Raw genomic sequence first — 18,518 nt, forward strand, 5'->3', positions numbered from 1 at the left:
TGGCCGCTGGGGATGGTGGGAGCTGAAGTCCAGCAACTTCTGGGGACCCCAGTTTGAGAATCCCTAGTGTGGCAGCTCCTTTCCCAGCACAGCCTCCCCCGCAGTGGCCGTTGCTGGTGTCACCTTGTATTTCTTTTAGACTGTGAGTCCTTGGGGTACAAGGAGCCATCTATTATGTATTTTTCTATGTAAAGTGCTCTGAGAACTTTGGCTGAAAGCAGTATGTAAATATCTGTAGCAGCAGCTATAGTAGGAACAACATCCCTGAGCCCAAATAATAATACTTCGATCTGGAAATTGGTTAGCCCAGGGGGTTTGCAAGCTTGAGTTCCCAAATGATGCTGGACTAGAATTCCCACCATCCCCAGCCAGTGACCGTCCATAAGAGGCTAATTTACAGGCCACCTCCAGCTCTTGGGCCACCTCCAGCCTAAGCAGCAAGATGCCTCCAAATCCCAGTTGCAAGGGAGCAACAGCAGGAGAGGCAGGGCATGGCTTCATCTCTTGCCTGTGGGCTTCCCAGGGGCATCTGGTGGCCACTGTGGGAAACAGGATGCTGGACGAGATGGGCCTCCTTGGGCCTGATCCAGCAGGGCTGTCCGTATGTTCTTAACACGAGACAAGACTGTAACTCTGTGGCAGAGTACCCGATTTGCACGCAGAAGGGGAATGTAGTCCAACGCCACCTGGGGACCCAAGCGCAAGAAGCCCTGGGTTGGGAAGGCTGCCCCACACTGGTTTCAGGGGATCAGACACCCCAAGTCCTATACCGAGAGGCTCCTCTTAGTACCTAGCTAAATGTTTCAAAAGAACGGCTGGGTTGAACAGTATGTGGCATGAACCAGGCCTCTACCCTTCCCTCCTCCCGCTACTCGCTTTAATGGCAAGTCGCCCTACAGGTCTGAGTCATCCTAACCACATAACGGATCCTAACATGTTCGGAAAGGTAGGGCCATTCCCTGCTGTCCTCCTGGGAAGGCTGGCGCTGCCCTTTTCTGCCCAGGAAGTGGGTGTTTGGCAGGAAGCCCTGGACTGGAAGAAGCTGGCGCCCCTTCCCCAGCCTGCCAACCAAGACCCATGCATCAAGCTTCCGTGCCGCCTCGTGTTGAGTCTGCAGCTCTCCTTACTAGGTGGTGCACTCGGGCAAACCATTTACACACCTGAAAGGCGGGGCAGGGTGATGGGAAACCCAGGCCCAGGAGTGATGGGAGCGAAATGCAAGTAGACCGAGACAGACGTCGAGGTGCAGAAGGTGGCTATGGGTTCTAATTCCTGCTCTGCCAGGGAGTTGGCCAGGTGGCCTTGGTCATGTCCCTCTTTCTCAGCCTATAATCCCATCTCACAGGAACACAGGAAACTGCCATCTACTGAATCAGAACACTGGTCCATCTCGCTCAGTATGGCCTACCCTGACAGGCAGCAGCTCTCAGTTTCAGACAAGAGTCTTTCCCATCCTTGCCTGGAGATGCTGCCAGGGATTGAACCTCGGGCCTGTTGGAAACATTTATAACCTGTCCCTTCAGTGCACTACTGCTCGGGGTGGCTTACGACCTTAATAAAACAGATGCAATATAGACTAAAAAATTAATAAGGTTAAAACAGTTAAGACCAGACTAAAACCACAATCAACAACAAGTTTTAAAAACGGAAATGAAAAGTTATCCATGAAAAGCGAAGAAACCGACCAGATAAAGGCAGAAAAGCTTTACAGGACACCCAAAACATTCAGCAATTCTTGTCAAGCAATAAGAGTGGAGGAAATCTCCCCAGCTGCTTCCAACTGGGCTCAGATAACAGGGAGGATTATCTACCTACAGGAGTCCTGTAGGTCTCTCGTTTGTCGCCACAGGGGACCGGCTGCACTCCAGGGAGGACCCTGGGTTACAGAAGCCTCACTGACAAAGCAAAGCGCTGCCTCCAGAGGTTACGGCCACATCCAGTGCTTACCTCGGTCATGTCACTATTCGGCTGGGAGCCATCGCCAAAGCTGCCATCTCCTCTGCTGAGCCCATCCCCGCTCTCAGCTTCCACCTCACTTATCTGCAAAGACTCAGTCGCCAGCTTGGAAGACAAGACGCCATCCTGGAAACAGACAACGCTGGGTCACAAACAAGCACCACACAAGGCAGTGGCACGCGTCCTAACAAAGCACTTGTGGAAAGAGGCTGCTTTCATGCAGAACTCTTGCACTAGCTACTTGTGCCAAGCCTGAGCTTGTGGTCAAGACTAGAGTTGCATTAGCGTAAGTAGGTTTGCCCAACGGTGCTTTAAATGCCACTTTCACGCAATTGTGCAGATCCCTGAGTGGTTTTGTTTTTGTTTTTTAGCACAACCATGTGGTCTTTGTGCTCTGGTGCAACTCTGCTCATCACGCAAGTGCTTTGGACATCAGCCTTAACAAGAAGAAAAGAAGCCAGTGCATCGAGAGATGATCATTCCTGATACGAGAACTACTGGCAAAATCACAGCCGGGTCTCTAATTTAAAAGGCTGTACCAAGCATATACAAATGGATGGAGTCAGAGGCAAAACATCAATCCCCAAACCAGACCATCTTAAAAAAGAGAGGAAGTGCATAATGGATTTTCCCCCAATAGTGCTTGAAAGCGTCTATACAATAAGAACCCAAGAACAGCCCTGCTGGATCAGGCCCAAGGCCCATCTAGTCCAGCATCCTGTTTCCCACAGTGGCCCAACAGATGCCGCTGGGAAGCCCAAGGGGGAAAGATAGGAGGGCATGCCCCTCCAACTGCTACTCAGAGTCATCCTGCCTCTGAGCCTGTAGGCAACTGCAGCCATCAGGACTAGTAGCCCCTGATGTCCTATCCTCCATGAATTTGTCTAAGCCTCACTTAAAGTCACCCAAGTTGACCTTGCCCGTTACCTGGGTGGAGCCGGTTGCTTTCGACAACTGCTCCTGCAGCTGAGGGATGTGCTTCTTGGCCTCCTGGATCTCTTTGAGCAGCCGCGCAGCGGGAGAGCGGCCGTAATCTTCTTGCAAGGACTGCAGGGATGGCAAGGTGGGAGAGTCAATCTTGTTATAACTCCTCTGTTGCATTTACAAACCAAATGGCATGCAGTGCCACAGACCAACGAAGCTGCTGCTTATCTTAATGCAAGAAATGCTAGCACGCTGGCAGCCACAGCAGCATGGCAGAGGGAAGTGCTTGGGAGACAAAATCTGCTTTAAGCTTGCTGGGAATCCCCAGGAAACGACGCTCACTTCCGCCTTGTGGAGTGAAGTTAAAATTGACAAAACGCCTTGCTATAAACCAAAAATGTGCCACAGATAAAAGTTATTACTACCAACCATGAATTACTTATAAATATATTGTGGCTGCCACCCGTATCTCCTGTACCAGGGATTCCCAGTTGTGGTTGACTACAATTCCCAGCACCCCCAGTCAACATAGGAAGCTGCCATATACTGAGTCAGACCATTGGTCCATCAAGCTCAGTATTGTCTACACTGACTGGCAGCGGCTTCTCCAAGGTTGCAGGCAGGAATCTCTCTCAGCCCTATCTTGGAAATGCCTCCAGGGAGGGAACTTGGAACCTTCTGCTCTTCCCAGAGTGGCTCCATCCCCTGAGGGGGATCTCTTCCAGTACTCACACTTCTAGTCTCCCATTCAAATACAAACCAGGGAAGACCTTGCTTAGCTAAGGGGACAAGTCACGCTTGCTACCACAAGACCAGTCTCAAAGGCCACTGCAACGGGGGATGCTGAGAGTTGTAGTCAGCCACAACTGGGAATCCCTGGTACAGGGAACACTGCTTGTCACTAATTCAAGCACTGCCTGTGTTCCTACATCCCTCTGCCCCCTTCTATTACACACGAGCAAGAAATGTTGCAATTCAGTGAGCTCAGTTTCAGGCAATGGCTAAGCTACGGCAGAGATGTGCCTTCTACGCCTGCAAACAAGACACATTTGAGAGGAACCACCATTTCCCTGAATTTGAATGCAAGAGGAAACAACAGTCTATTCAAAACTGAAAATTGGCACTTTCAAATCTCCTCCCCTCATCCTCAAAGGAGAGAGAGAACTCACTGTGGCTGACTCATCATTATCTAAATTATGGTTTAAGAGCAGGGGTTCTCAAATTGGGGTCCCCAAGCTGGACTACAACTCCCATCATCCCCAGCCACAATGGTCAAAGGCGTTGTAGTCCAACATCATCTGGGGACCCAGGTTTGAGAAACCCTGGTTTAGAGGATCATCTGAACCGAACTAGGATACTGTGCCAGGTTAAAATTGGCCAGTCTAGTAAATAGCAATGCCTTCCTCACCAATAACTCTGCCGCCTATAAAGATCATCTGGGGAGGTCCGGCTGCAGTTGCCACCGGCTTGGTTGATAGCGACACGAAAGCAAACCTTTTCTAGAGTTGCCCCGGGACTCTGGAATACACCTCCTAATGAAATTAAGAGTCTCCCCTTCTCTGAATGTTTTTTTAAGAAGGACTGGAAAACATAGCTGTTTAGCCAGGCTTTTAGTTTATAGTTTTAAAGCTTCGGGTTTTAGAGTTTTTGTTTGTATTTTTAAATTGTTTTAATTGTGTCAGCATTTTAATGGTTTTTAGACTGTGAACCGCCCAGGAACCTTTTTGTATGGGGTGGTACAAAAAAGTAACTAAAGCTTTCGACTTTTTGTTCCTCCCAAGTATCCCTGCTTACGTACCTGCAGGCGCTCCTGCTCCTTCTGCAACATCTTCCTCAAAATTTCCACTTTCTGGCTGTGAACAATATTATTTTCCTCCTGGTGCAAGAGAAGAGAAGGCCCAGTTTTACTTTCAAGGAAAGTTCCACTCTTCAACAGAGCCTCTACAATGCCTTCTAAACAGGATAACGTGGTAAAACATATTCTATGTTGTCCATGCACAATTCTGCATTTAAAGCAAAGTGCTAACTAGCATAATTGGGTGTTAAAAAAAAAAATCAACCAGCTAGTTGCATCTTCAATTCCCATTGCCCTAATATCCTCACATTTCAGCAAAGACAACCAAAGTTATGGAAAAATCATAATGACAATAATAATGATAACATCAATATCATGCAAATTGCCATCACGCAGTTCTGCAAGAGAAGATCTGATTAACAGAAATGCCCTCTAGTGCTAACCCTGTAATGCTCCCTCCATATAAAAGAGTTAAGTGGTGATCGGCTGAACGGAGAAATATCTACTGTGACTGGCAGTGTTCCCTGTAACAGGGATTCCCCGGTGTTGTTGACTACAACTCCCATAATCCACAGCCAAAAATGCAGCTTCAGAGGCTGGAAGCTGCAGTCATCAAGACCTGGGAATCCCTGTTACAGGGAAGACAGGCAGCCAGAGTACTGACATGACCCATTCACCAATAAGTCTGATGGAGCAGGACAAAGAAAGTTACCCTACCCTATCTTCTAACCCATATCTCCCCAAAGCCCTTTAGATCTTACCCCCATCAGCACCGGGCTGGTAATTCTCTCCGTGTTTCCAAATGCTCCAGGTGAGTGAGGAGATGTCATGATGGGAGACATGTGCCCAAAAGCTGCCGGATCCATTTCAGAATCAGCCACCAGTGGAATCTGGGGCGACCCAGGAGGGCGCCCTTGTACAGTGAGAGCTACATAGGAACCCGCTGCAGCAAAAGGACAACAAACAATCCCATTCAGTTTGGGCCACGTGAGTCGACAGGAGAGAGACCACCCTTCCTCTCTTCAATGTGTCAGAAAACTCAAGTCACTTGCACCAAAAGACCCGTGAAGCCTGCGATGCCAAAAGGACTGTGCTCTAGAAATGCATCCCAAGGGCTTCAGACAAATCATAGGTCAATATCATGGCTAATGTCCAATTACTAACTGCCTTCTGGCTGCTTCGGGACATTTATTTATTTAATGCATATGCCGCCTGACTCCAAAGGCTCTAGGCAGTTCACAAAAATAAACACAATGGAATAAAACCGACTATTAAACAGCAATTAAAAATTTAAAACATTCAGAAATTACTAAAAGCCTGGCTTTAAAAAGTGTGCCTTAAGGGCTCGTTTAAAAGCTGGTGGAGATGTTAAGCCATGAGTATCTATAGGGAGCACATTCCACAGACCAGGAGCGACTACAGAGAAGGCCTGCTCCCAAGTCGCCGCCAGACGAGATGGTGGCATATAGAGACGGACCTCTCTCACTGATCTCAATTTCCATTGAGGATCATGCAGAAGAAGGCGCTCTCTCAGATAACTTGGTCCTAAGCTGTTTAGGGCTTTAAAGGTAATCACCAGCACTTTGCATTTTGCCCGGAAACCCACTGGCAGCCAATGCAGGTGCTTTGAAAAAGGCATAATGTGGTCTCTCTGAGACACCCCAGACACCTCCCAAATCCATCCACCAACATCCCAAGCACTCTAGAGATCAGGAACAATTTGCACAGAGTTTTACTCACACTTTATCAGCTTCACCACCTCCAAATGGTTTGAGTGCGTGACCAGAGTCCCATTCACCTAGGAGAAGGGAAGAGGTTTGTCAGTTTTGGTTCCTCTGAAGACTATGGGGAAGATCTCGACCCAATGAAATCAAAATGGGTCATTCAATGGTCTATCAATGGCTACTAGTCAGAGGGCTGTGGGTCACCTCCAGCCTCAAAGGCAGGATGCCTCTGAGTACCAGTTGCAGGGGAGTAATGGCAGGAGAGAGGGCACGCCCTCAACTCCTGCCTGTGGCTTCCAGCGGCATCTGGTGGGCCACTGTGCGAAACAGGATGCTGGACTAGATGGGCCTTGGGCCTGATCCAGCAAGGCTCTTCTTATGTTCTTATGTACTTCCTTCATCCTCTAACAGAGATTCGTCCTTTGATCTCACACTAGGCCAAAAACCCCTTGCAAGACCTAGCCAGCCCCGTATATATTTTTCAGTCACAGGAATAAAACACACAGTATAATTACAGTGGAAATCTTTGGAGTGCTTTCTTTGCATGCTGTTTTACAGCCAGAATATCTAGACTGCTTGCTCGTGACCCCAACTGTGGGCTATGTGCGGGGCGGGGAGGGGAGTGAAGTGAATTTCAGTGTGCAGCCATGAAGCAGAACTCCAGTCTTGGCTCTCCTCCGCCCCACCCGCTAGCGCTTAAAGGCCTTTTAGCAGACATGAAATTGAAACCTCGTGTGATGTACATCGGCTAACAAAGCAAGGTTATGAAATGAGAGTGCTTTCCATGAAAAAAAGTCAGCATCTGGCAACAGTCACCTCTTGCTTACTGCCAATTCTAAATATAGGAAAATACACAGTGCCTCAAATGTTCCTGAGAGGTAGGCTTTGGCAAAGCTCTGGTGTGCTGATGGGGGGACCACTGAAGCATTCCTTTCTCTCTCCCTCCAACAGCAACTGGCTCTTCTAGTGACGCCAATCGTCCCTACCTTAATGATTCGATCTCCAGTCTGAACCCCAGCCCGCATGGCTGCTCCATCTAGAGAAGAAAAGAATCCGCATTTAAGAATCCAATCCAAGGTTTTGTTCCCAATCGGTTTGCTCTCTTATATCCGGGGGGATGGGGGAACGACACACCTTCCCTTTCAGGTTGTGTAAGGGCCACGCTCTGCAAAGACAGCACGCTACGCCACTCTTGGGGCACGACGGCATGGCATGTGTGGATGCTGGATTTGCATGCACTGGCTCCTGTAACATTCTGGCCCCTTGCTTGGTCACAGACAGGACAGCTTCCAGACCAGCATGAGCCACTGAGTCTATGCTTCAGGATACTGTTAAACAGCAAGAGGATACCCTGTTGCCTTCACTCACCATGCTTCTAGTTATGGGCTAATGACCACATCCACAGTGTGGTAAGTGGTCATGCAGATGCACTAATACCCCCCTCCCCCCCCTTCAGTCTTCTGCCCTACATATAAGTAAGGGTTTTGCAACCCCTTCTTCTAATGTCTTTAGAGCCACTTCCTAAGAGATTTGGACAAAATACTCAAATACAAAATACAGGCATTATGTGCCAGATGTGTCCCACACTTAAAAAAAAAACACTTATCTCTTTATAATGCACGCCTATTGGAATGGCAAGGTGTCAGTCAGTCATTTTTATTTCAGTCATTGACCAGAAGCATTATCACACACAGCAGAATGTAATTTACATAAAAATTTAACAGAATTTAGCCACTGAGTTGGTGTATTTATAATTAAAATTTGACAATAAACATTTTAAGAGAAATTCATCTGAGTGAGTGGGAAACGTCACAAGATAAGGCAAAATAAGAGTTGAACAATCATTCTTGTAGAGGTCACGATATAAGATAACGTGTTCAGTAGTCTCAATATCACCAGACCCACAAGGACAAAGTTGGGACGCATAAGGAACCCCCCTGAACCTCTCATAAAGCACCGCTGTAGGAAGCGCGTCTAATCGAGCTAAAGATAGTGCCCGCCTGAACTTAGAAAAGGTGATATTATTTAAATATGCAGCAAGGTATAAACCTTTTGGGATTTTAGCAACTTCAAGCTGTAAATCGGTGTCAGAAATTTGTTGTTTGACAAGGTGCATTACTTTGGACTTGGGCACTGTACTCCCCAGTAACAAAAAGATTTAAACAAAGCAACTTTTGGTGCAGCTTCATGTTACAGCTTTAATGGACGGACCTTAGATTGCGGGGGTACAAACAGGTGTCTTTACTTCTTGTGGGTGTACACTGTGGACATATGGGAGTAAGGACAGCTCTAAGCAGCTTGTTTTATGGCCAATGTACAAATGGAATACCGTATTGACCCGAATAGAAGAGGACTCTGAATTTAAGATGAGCTCCTGATTGCTAACATCAAAGGACTTGGAAAAAGCGTAGTCTCAGATTCAGGCAAATATGATAGAGGTTTCAGTCTCACACATTGCAGGGTAGAACCGGGTACACATTAAATAGGCAACATGGACCTGCTGAAACTCTTAACATATGAGCCCATCTTCAGCCCAGCTACTCACCTTCTTTGACTGACTGCACAAAAACTGGATTGTCTCCACTGACGGTCAGCCCAAACCCATTTTCATCCCGTTGGATAATAACACAGCGTTGAACAAGACCTGCACAGGGGGAGAGAAAGAAAGAGAAAGAGAGACAGGCGTATGCATCAGACTGGAAGCCCGTACTCCTCAAAGACAGTCGGCCTACAGGATGGAATTTAGGCAGGAAATGCAGGGGTACAAATAAGGAATCAGGCCCAAAGCAAGGGAATTATTACAGCAGGTTATGCTTACAATACTGATCACATGACAGACACATTGCAAAGAGAGGTTAGATGCTCCGATACATCCATTGTATTTCGCACTAGCAGAAGCCTCGAAAGAATGGGGCTATTCAGTCACTCTACATGGGTGTTCCCTTCACAAGAAGAACCCTCCATCTCTCTCTCTCTCTCTCTCTCTCTCTCTCTCTCTCAACCTGTGCAGTCTCATCAGTCTCAGGCATGTCTGTCTACAGCTGGCCAAATCACCACCAATAGGCAAATGCAATGGTGGAAGAGCAGAAGCTGCTCGCTCTATCTGCATATTTAGACTGGTTACATGAACAAAGAGAAAAAGCGCTGAGATATCTTCATTTATGAGACACCCATTCTCTAGGCACATGGAGTTCCTTGATACACACCTGTAGTTCACTGTGAAACTTTGGCCATACTGGGTGCATTTCAGCTCTATTAATACCAAGTCTACCTTTGTCACTGGCTTCAGTCAGAAATGGATTTAACCACTTACCCATCAATGATAGGCAAGCTTTACATTGTGAGAAGCTCTTTATTGTTCTTCTTTCCTCTGACCTCTTTTAAATCTCTCTTCTCAAAGTGTATTTTCTCAGTTTGACATTTTTCTGCCATTCTGTCAAATGCTGCAATACATCCTACCACTCTCTCAGGTAGACCTGTATTATTTAGAATACTTACATACCACTTCTGAACGCCCCCCCACCCACCAAAGTTCTCAGAGTGGTTTACATCGCAAAAGGAACAGAGAGGTGTCCTTGTACCAAAGGCACTCACAATCTAATTTATAACATTTTTATCCCGCCTTCCTCACAAATGACTCAAGGTGGCTCATAATTTTAAAACAAAGCACCTAAACTGGGCTCGCTGACAATTTGCCCTCCAGGCACTTACATCTCTCCATTGTCCTCATCTCGATTTGGGCCTCAAAGACCAAGAAGAAGTGTGGGTACATGAAGGGCAAGTTGTCAGCGAGCACAATTGGACAGTGGACAACATCAGTCCTGATCACGTGGCATGTCTGTTACGGCCTTGCGTTCCAATTTCCTGGTTTTGTGGAGTATGAGCCAAAATGAGATAACCTTAACTCTGTTCTTAAATCGGCAGGGTTTTTGACATCAAATAAAGTCTTTAAGGTCTTACTATTTAATAAGCCATGACCCAAAATTCATCCACCCAAGAAGAGCATCCTGCATACTGAAAGGTCACATGTCTGATGAAGCAACGCAAAAAGCTATGCACAATAGGACCTACTTGTTTCACATAATTGGACAACTGCCTTGCAAGAGCAACTCACATAACAATAAAGCACCATATAAGTGACCAGCTGAACATAACTGGCCATGTTTCAACCCATGCAATCAGCTATATTAAGAGCAACATTTCGGCTGGGCGAAGCAAGTTTCTGTTCACGCTGCACGAAAACACCCACAACTCTCTGTAGCAGTACTTCATCAGCAATGCAGCATTTTGGACATGTGTTTGCAACAGCTCATGAGCTCCCTGGAGAATTCAAGCAATTCTAATTCCTTCAGTGACATGCAGAAATCTGATCACAGGGGTACAAGACTCACTTCACACATACGCTGAAGCGTGGGGCTTCGTCTCTGGTAAGCAGACCGCATGGGCGTCTCGGCACGCAGATTAGCAACGCAGTGCCCACGTGAATTCGATCCAATTTTGATTACGCCATAAACCAGGGCTTGCTGCACAACAGGCCCTCCTGCATACTGTTGGACTACAAGTTCCATTATCTCTGACTACTGGCTACTGTGCCTGGGGATGCTGTGAGTTGTAGTCCCACAATCCTAACCCACAACAACTGGAGGGCCAAAGTTCTGCAGCCTTGCCATCACTGTTCCCCTGTAACAGCAATTCCCAGAAGATGTTGAGTACAACTCCCAGCATGCCTAGCTGCAGTGGCTTTTGGCTGGGGATTATGGGAGGTGTAGTCAACAACATCCGGGAATCTCTGATACAGGGAGCACAGCTTGCCATAAACACTTTTACAAGCATTACGTGACTCTCGGCTTGGTTCACTCTCTCTCTCTCTCCCTCCCTCTTCCCCACACACTCACCCCTGACTACATATGCACAGCTACACGTGAAAGGCTACCCACAAAGCAACATGGTTTGTATTCTTTCTGCAGCCACACTGCCAAGATAATGTGTGAAGCTGCCCAATACAGGACTGGAGATGTGGCATCTCTCATTTACACTACTTTCCTTCCCTCACCTCCGATTCTTTAACATGACTAAACAACTCTAAGCCTTGCCTCAAAGGATGATGCCGAAGGGTACAAGAGCTACCAAAAAAAAAAAAAACAAAAAAAAACCCAGCTTGTTTAGAACTTGCCTGACAAATATTTGGATTTTATGAGTAAGACCTTAGTTAATCTTCCTTGCAAAAGCCTTCATGATTTCAGGTCTCTGTTTCCGGGCCTAGGCAGCCCAATTTCCTGCGCATGCTCAGTCCAATGCCTTTTCCAAAACTGCCACTCAGCAAAACTTATGCTTTAGTGGCGCTTCTTTGCTTATGGTGCCTGTGGGGACAGCCCTAGGACAAACAGCGCTCCGGGTAAGGAGTAAAGTTGTGCTGCCGAGTCGGTGCCGACTCCTGGTGACCACAGAGCCCCATGCTTAAGAAGACAGGAAGCTGCCTTCTACCGAGTCAGACAATGGGTCCTTCCAGCTCAGTACTGTCTACAGTGACTGGCTGTAGCTCTCCAGGGATCCAGACAGGGGTCTTTCCCAGCCCAGCCTAGAGATGCTGTCATGGACTGGAACTGGGACCTTCTGTACACAAAGCATAGGAACACAGGAAGCTGCCGTATACTGAGTCAGACCACTGGTCTATCTAGCTCAGTATTGTCTTCACAGGCTGGCAGCAGCGGCTTCTCCAAGGTTGCAGGCAGGAGTCTCTCTCAGCCCTCTCTTGGAGATGCTGCTAGGGAGGGGACTTGGAACCTAGATGCTCTTCCCAGAGTGGCGCCATCATCCCCTGAGGGGAATATCCTCCAGTGCTCACACATCAAGTCTCCCATTCAGATGCAACCAGGGCAGAACCTGCTTAGCTAAGGGGACAAGTCATGCTTGCTACCGCAAGACCAGCTCTCCTCCTCTGCTGCCGAGCTATGGCTCCATCCCCAGACTTGTGCAAGATTGCAAAAACTGGTAATGTCAGAGGCCCTGCTGTTCCCAGACCTTCTCAGCAATACCCACAAAGGGCCCAGAGTCACCTCTCAACAATTTGCTGTTTCGGCACCAGTGCTCTGCTGAGATCCAGTTAAACCTTCAAGGGCATTCCTTCATTCAAGAGAGAGCTACCAAGCTCAGCTCAGGGCCCTCTTCTGCCCGGCTCATCCTGCCCTAAAGCCAGCCCTGGGCACCTGGTACAAATTCAGATATTTAGAGTGCATCATAAGACAAGCATAAACTAGCAAATCCTCTTGAAGGTCTCCGGTTTGTGGGCATTGTGCATTCAACTTCGCCAGAGCTTCCAAGAGTCATTTCTGACCCTTATTGTGACCACAATGGGCAGCGACATTGTCCAAAGGTGTGAAGCAAGCAATAAGGACAGGCCGAAATATAATGGCTGACATCCAATAGTTGTGCAATCATACCACTTGTGAATTACTCAACTACTTAATTTCAGCGGGACCACTCAGGAGTAATTTAGTCTTGCTGCCAGCCTTCAAACTCCTTTAGCCTCCACTTGGACTACGGAAGAAATCTGTACTTTTCAAATTAGGCAAATACATGCATCATAAAGCTACAGATCAGATCTCACTCCTTTGGTGTCTAGCAGGAAACAATGATTTGAGAGGGGGAAAATGCCATCAAGTTGAATACAGAAAGTGGTTGTTCTAGGGTTTGTTTTTATAAATAAAGAATAACCAAGTCATTCTCAACCCCAAAATTATTTGCCACAAATTTGAGGCAGCTAAGCCTTCCTGGCACAGTAACTAGCATTTCTGTGAAGAACCCAATTGCAAATAATCCTTTCTAGAACCATTTAAATGCCTGAAATTACAAGTCTTGAGAAACCAACCATCGTAAGAATCACCACAAGACGCAGCCTCAAGATAAAAAACTCTGAACTATGCTATGGAGTGCTTTCTTCAGATTATAAAAAGGGGAAGGCTTAATCTTTGCTGGATGAATATCGTATCTGAGAAGGTGGCAGGATGGGAGAACACAAGTAAAACTGATCTCATTGTTTCCAGGATGCCTGATGGTCATTCCCTGCCTAGCTGACATCTCATAAACCAGGGATTTTTGCCCAGGAGCACACAAATCCCTGGGGGTGCTTTGGGGGGGAGTTAACATGGAGTGCAGGGTCAGATTAAAAGGGTACAGGTGGCACGTGCCTTGGGACCCCTGTTCAGAGTGGGCTGCTCATCTGCTTTACAAACAGGTATGCATGAGTCAGAATGAGCATGCATGCATACATGTACAGTGGAACCTCAATTTTCTGGACCAATGGGGCAGGGAGGCAAGACCAGATTAGGTGATCATCAGGAAAATGGAGGCAAAAAGCACCATGGTCACAAAACGTGCTAAAGTAAGTTTGCACAACACCAAACATGCAGCTCTTGAGACACAGAATGTGATGGACTACAAAAGAAGTTTGCACACCTTGTCTCCTTGGGAAACTATTGTTTTTTCTGCATGAGGTCACACAGCATATGCCCAGAACTGCAGTCAACAGAACGGGGAAGCAAAATGGCCAAATTTTAGGTTCTGCAGATGCTGTCTGGAAAATTTGAGATCCAGGAGGCCGAGGTCTGGAAACATTGAGAGGTAGGTAGGGGTATGGTGTGTGTGTGTGTGTGTGTGTGTGTGTGTGTGTGTGTGTGTGAGAGAGAGAGAGAGAGAGAGAGAGAGAGAGAGAGAGAGAGAGAGGGAGAGAGAGATTACATTTCTATTTAATTATTCATCAATAAATTTACACTATTGTTTTTATTAACAGCATCCTTCTGGGATCCAGATATTCTTGTATGGAGTTCTGTTTGCAGCTTTAAAAATAATCTCTCTCTCTCTGACAGATAGATAGATAGATAGATAGATAGATAGATAGATAGATAGATAGATAGATAGAATGTGAACCGAAACTTTGAGACAGAAGGCGTACACTTGTTAAGGAAGTTTGAAAACCCATGTCATAAGCAATCAAGGACTGTGGCATTATTTCTCTTTTGGACCAGACTTTCAACAACTCCAGTCTTTTTTTTTTTAAAGGAGCTGTCACGCCTCTAATGCATCTTGTCACTTCAAGATATTTCCTTGCTAACTTCCAAAGGCAAGTAAAGGGAACCTGCAGCCACCAGCACCATAGAGAGAGTATTCTCTTGGAGCCAGGGCTTCAACAGCTTGGTCTCATCCCAAGCAAACACTGCAAGTTTTTCCACAATGATTTCAGCATCAGTAGGAAAAGTGACAGGAACCAAAAAGGGCAAAACACCACTGGAAAGGAAGAAGAAATGGAACCTGCACAGCTAAATCCCAGCCGTAGACACAGTTTCTGCAGGAAGTCTCAGAGGAAACAAAAAAGGAGCCTGGGTTATAAAGTCATGTTTCATGATATCTCTCCATGAAAAGCCAGGACACAGTGCAGGCGGAGGAAGCAAACGACAGATACATTCCAACAAGCACACCACACATTTCCCATAATTAAGTAAGAGGAGTGACTTCACAGCAGACTTTACGTCAGTGGGATTTCCTAGCATCAAATTAGGGAGGAGTTTTCCACCAGTCCAATTCTGGCTGCCAACACTCAATATCCTATCACTGCAACTTCTTGAAAAGGCAATGCGTGACATTCGAAGAAATAATATTCTTGTTTCACCTTTCTGTATAAGGCAGAAAGATTTGCAAATGGCTGCAGGAGGCAGGGTTCTCCCCCCCACCACCACAATGAGATTCTAGTACAATAAAGTCAGTTCTTTCATTCCAAAAGAAAGCTTTACACTCCCTAGAAAAGTTCCCTTCGAGGGGTTTCTGCAACCATCACACTGGCTGCAACTTTAACTCTCTCTGTAGGGACCACTACTCAAGCAACAAGTTACTACAAGTAGATTTCCACCGAACTTGTAGGCCTAAGAAGCATCCGCCCCACCCACCCTCCGCAAATGCACTGAAGGAGCACATCTAGGAAGGGTTATGTTTGAAAGGCTTTCATGCCACAGTGTGCTGCTAGGTACTGTGGCACCCGAGGCAGGGTGCAAAACGCTGCCTTGCCCCACAGCTTTGGTGAGGCGGAGGGAAGGTCCTTTCAAAAGCAACCCTTGCAAGCTTTCAAAGTGCATGGGGAGCGGGGGGAAGCGGTTCGCCGCAACCCCCTCTCCTCTCCCTCTGAGTCTTGCAAGCTTTGCAGGGTATGTCAGAAAAGGTGCCCCTGCATCAGGAGCTCTGGGCATGGAAATCAAAGCAGGGCCAGGGAGAAGACACTGCCTGAAAGCTGAGTACTCACTCCAGGGGGGCAGTGTGGCACTTGGTGAAATCAAAAGGTGACCTGCAATTGTTCTTTCTTCCCTTGGGCTTCCCACCTTTCCTCCAGGGAGGAGAAAGCAGCCTGCGTGGGCTGGGGTGGCCCACGAGGCACAACATGCGACTTTGCCCCATGCCCCTGGTGGGGCCCAGCTCCTTTCCCAAACCAAGGAAATATCTGAAAGTGTGTGTGGGGGGGGGCAGCACCCTCCTCCTCTTGTGAGCTCCGCAAGGAGCACGAGAGGCGCTCCTGGCAAAGCTTGCAGGGGTCAAATCACTCCCAAAGAGCTGCTCCAATGGCAATGGTGGAAGGTACCTTGCTGCTCCGCCTCCCCTGGGACCTTCTGCATGCAAAGAGGATTGTCCATCACTGAGCTACAGTGCCATCCTCAAAGGCAGCGTTCACGAGTCTCCCATCCAGGCACTGACCACACCAAGACCTGCTTAGCTTCAGCAAAGTGGCTGTATCGTGTGCTCTTGTACATGCTCTGGGACCCAACAGGACTCACATCTATTCAAAAAATGTGTTGAGCCACGGCTGTGAATAATAGTTGGCCAACCTTCTGATGAAGTCCTCAAACATTCTTATCAGGAAACAGAAGACGATACAGAAGACATCTGACATTTGCCACATGTGGGTTAGTAGCCATCAGCTGCAAGCCTGCACATTTAAGCCACATTAAAAGCTCAGCCCTTTCCTCTGCTGCAGAGCAAGCCATGCGCAGCAAAGGCAGAACTGCCGGGCACACAGGACAACCGCACGGAGCACACGCAACAGAAAAGCACACGGCTGCAGCAGCGGCTTCCGCTTACCATACGTCTCGGATCTACCCTCCTCCGAGCTATACTTTGTCTTCCTGGAAGAGCTATCTGCACGGAAAGCAGGAAAAAAAGGAGAGAGATATATAGGAAATATGGAGACCAACGTGGAAAAAGTAAAATGCAATGCATAAAAACAAAAGTGGATCGTGTCACAGGGTTAATTCGTGCAAAACACAGATGAGTAACAAAGAGGTGATAACATCTGGAAATCAGAATGTGAATACCAGAGGTGTAACTTGTAAAGGCAACTCTACAGACTGCCAGGTTCTAGCAAGGAAGAAACAGATGCCGTAACCAAGTTATTTCCTACACCAACTGGGGAGAGCATATTCTAGATACAGTAATGTGCAGGCCCTGCTTTAAACACACCATGCCTGTCGGTGGTGTTGAGTAAATCGTATCAAATGTGCTGCCTTACCTTGAATTAGATCCAGATAGTTGGGAAACAGCAGCAACTCCTAAATTAGCTTTTTAGGAAAAATTTGTTCCCAAACCTGCTACCTATAATCTCTGGAGAAGATGAGGAACACGTAATATTTCACGGTCCTCCATCAGAATACCAAAGTCACGGAGACCCCAACAGTCTGCGACCAGAGGGTTGCAGATCCCAGTTAACATATCTTTCACAAACAAGAGCAGAAAGGTTTATTAATTACTGTAACTGCATCCAGTTAACAGGATTTGTTTCCAATGCCAGTTTCTTTAAAGCTGTACTTACTCTTGACAGCAACAAAGCACTACCCACATTAATGGATCGTGCGATTTCAAAGGACCGAGGTGGGTAGCACTTCTCATCCACCCTTGAAATCAAGTTGTTAAGTGGATTTTTACTCTCTCCACTTTACAGATGGGGAAATGAGGGACCAACTCAGCGAGACCACGGCTGATCCAAGAACCAACCCAAGTCTCCAAAGCAGAAGCCAAAACTCACCCAACAGGTATGGGATGGGGGAGGTTTGGCTTAGCAGAAGTCCATGTGAAAAAGGACCTGGGTGTTTTAGTGGCCAACAAGCAGGAAATGAGGCAGCAAGGGGGTACAGTGACTAAAAGGCCAATGCAGTCTTGGATTAACAGAAGCGTAGGGTCTAGATCACAAGCCATAATAGTCCCACTCTGTTCTGCACTTGTCAGGATTCACTTGGAATCACATGTCCAGTTCTGGGCACTGCATTCCAAGGAAGAGAATGAGAAACTAGAACAGGTTCAGGTAGGAGGGCAAGCAGATGGCGAGGGGTCTGGAAACCCAGTCCTACAAGGAACGGTTGAAGGAGTGGGTATTTTTAAGCCTGGAGAAAACTTGGGAGATAAGAACGCTGTTTTCAAATATCTGAATGGCTGCCTCATAGGAGGAGGATCAAACACGTATATCTGTTGCTCTTGAGGGCACGATTAGCGCCAGTGTTGAAGTTACAAGGAAGTAGAGTTAAGAAACTCTGCCTAACTCTTAGAGCAGTTCAACAGTGGATCAGTCTGCCTTGTACAGCGATGGGCTCTTTTTCACTAGAGGTTTTAAAACAGAAGCTGGACAGCCAGCTGCCAGGGAGGCTGTAGGAGCTACCTGCACTGAGCAGGGAGGATGGACAAGAAGGTCTCCAAGATCCCTTCCAGCTCCAAAATTCTATTATTTTAAATATGAAGAGGTGGTACAACAGACAGCTCCAAAAAAGGCACCATGGGACATGGCTGCTTGAAGACTCGCCTTCTTCCATATGGCCTACTGCAATCCTTTGCCATTGCAGGGATCTCCCTCCCTTCTGAGATGAAGTAGGCAGTGGCCAAAAAGAAGGACTTTTCAGCCATTCATTTATTTTATTGATTTTTATTCCGCCTACAACTCAGATCTCTCGACGATTGTGTCTATGGCACCATCTGTGGAATGCCTTTTGGGGGGAAAACACGTTAGGTGAAGATGTTATTTGCCTGGGCATTTCGGCATCAATTTGATTTTGGACCTAGAAGGATTTTACTGGTGTTATGGCAGCTCTTTCCGT

The 18,518-nt window shown here is 47.1% G+C and overlaps 1 protein-coding gene across 4 annotated transcripts in view; it reads right to left on the reverse strand.

The window, feature by feature from the left end:
- The window catches only part of ARHGEF12 (Rho guanine nucleotide exchange factor 12), a 100,027-nt gene that overhangs the window by 39,073 nt on the left and 42,436 nt on the right, over positions 1-18,518 (reverse strand). For 2 of the 4 annotated variants that reach the window (XM_053269177.1, XM_053269176.1), the window contains exons 4-11: positions 16,519-16,575; positions 8,945-9,043; positions 7,386-7,435; positions 6,416-6,473; positions 5,437-5,618; positions 4,679-4,756; positions 2,884-3,003; positions 1,948-2,082 (exon numbers count right to left, since the gene is read on the reverse strand). In XM_053269177.1, the coding sequence (XP_053125152.1) occupies positions 1,948-2,082; positions 2,884-3,003; positions 4,679-4,756; positions 5,437-5,618; positions 6,416-6,473; positions 7,386-7,435; positions 8,945-9,043; positions 16,519-16,575 (779 nt within the window). Of the gene's footprint in view, positions 1-1,947; positions 2,083-2,883; positions 3,004-4,678; positions 4,757-5,436; positions 5,619-6,415; positions 6,474-7,385; positions 7,436-8,944; positions 9,044-16,518; positions 16,576-18,518 lie in introns of those variants that run through there. The other 2 variants (XM_053269178.1, XM_053269179.1) reach the window with 2 other exon arrangements.

This window comes from Hemicordylus capensis, chromosome 8 (assembly GCF_027244095.1).
Source record: "Hemicordylus capensis ecotype Gifberg chromosome 8, rHemCap1.1.pri, whole genome shotgun sequence".
Lineage (NCBI taxonomy): Eukaryota > Metazoa > Chordata > Lepidosauria > Squamata > Cordylidae > Hemicordylus > Hemicordylus capensis.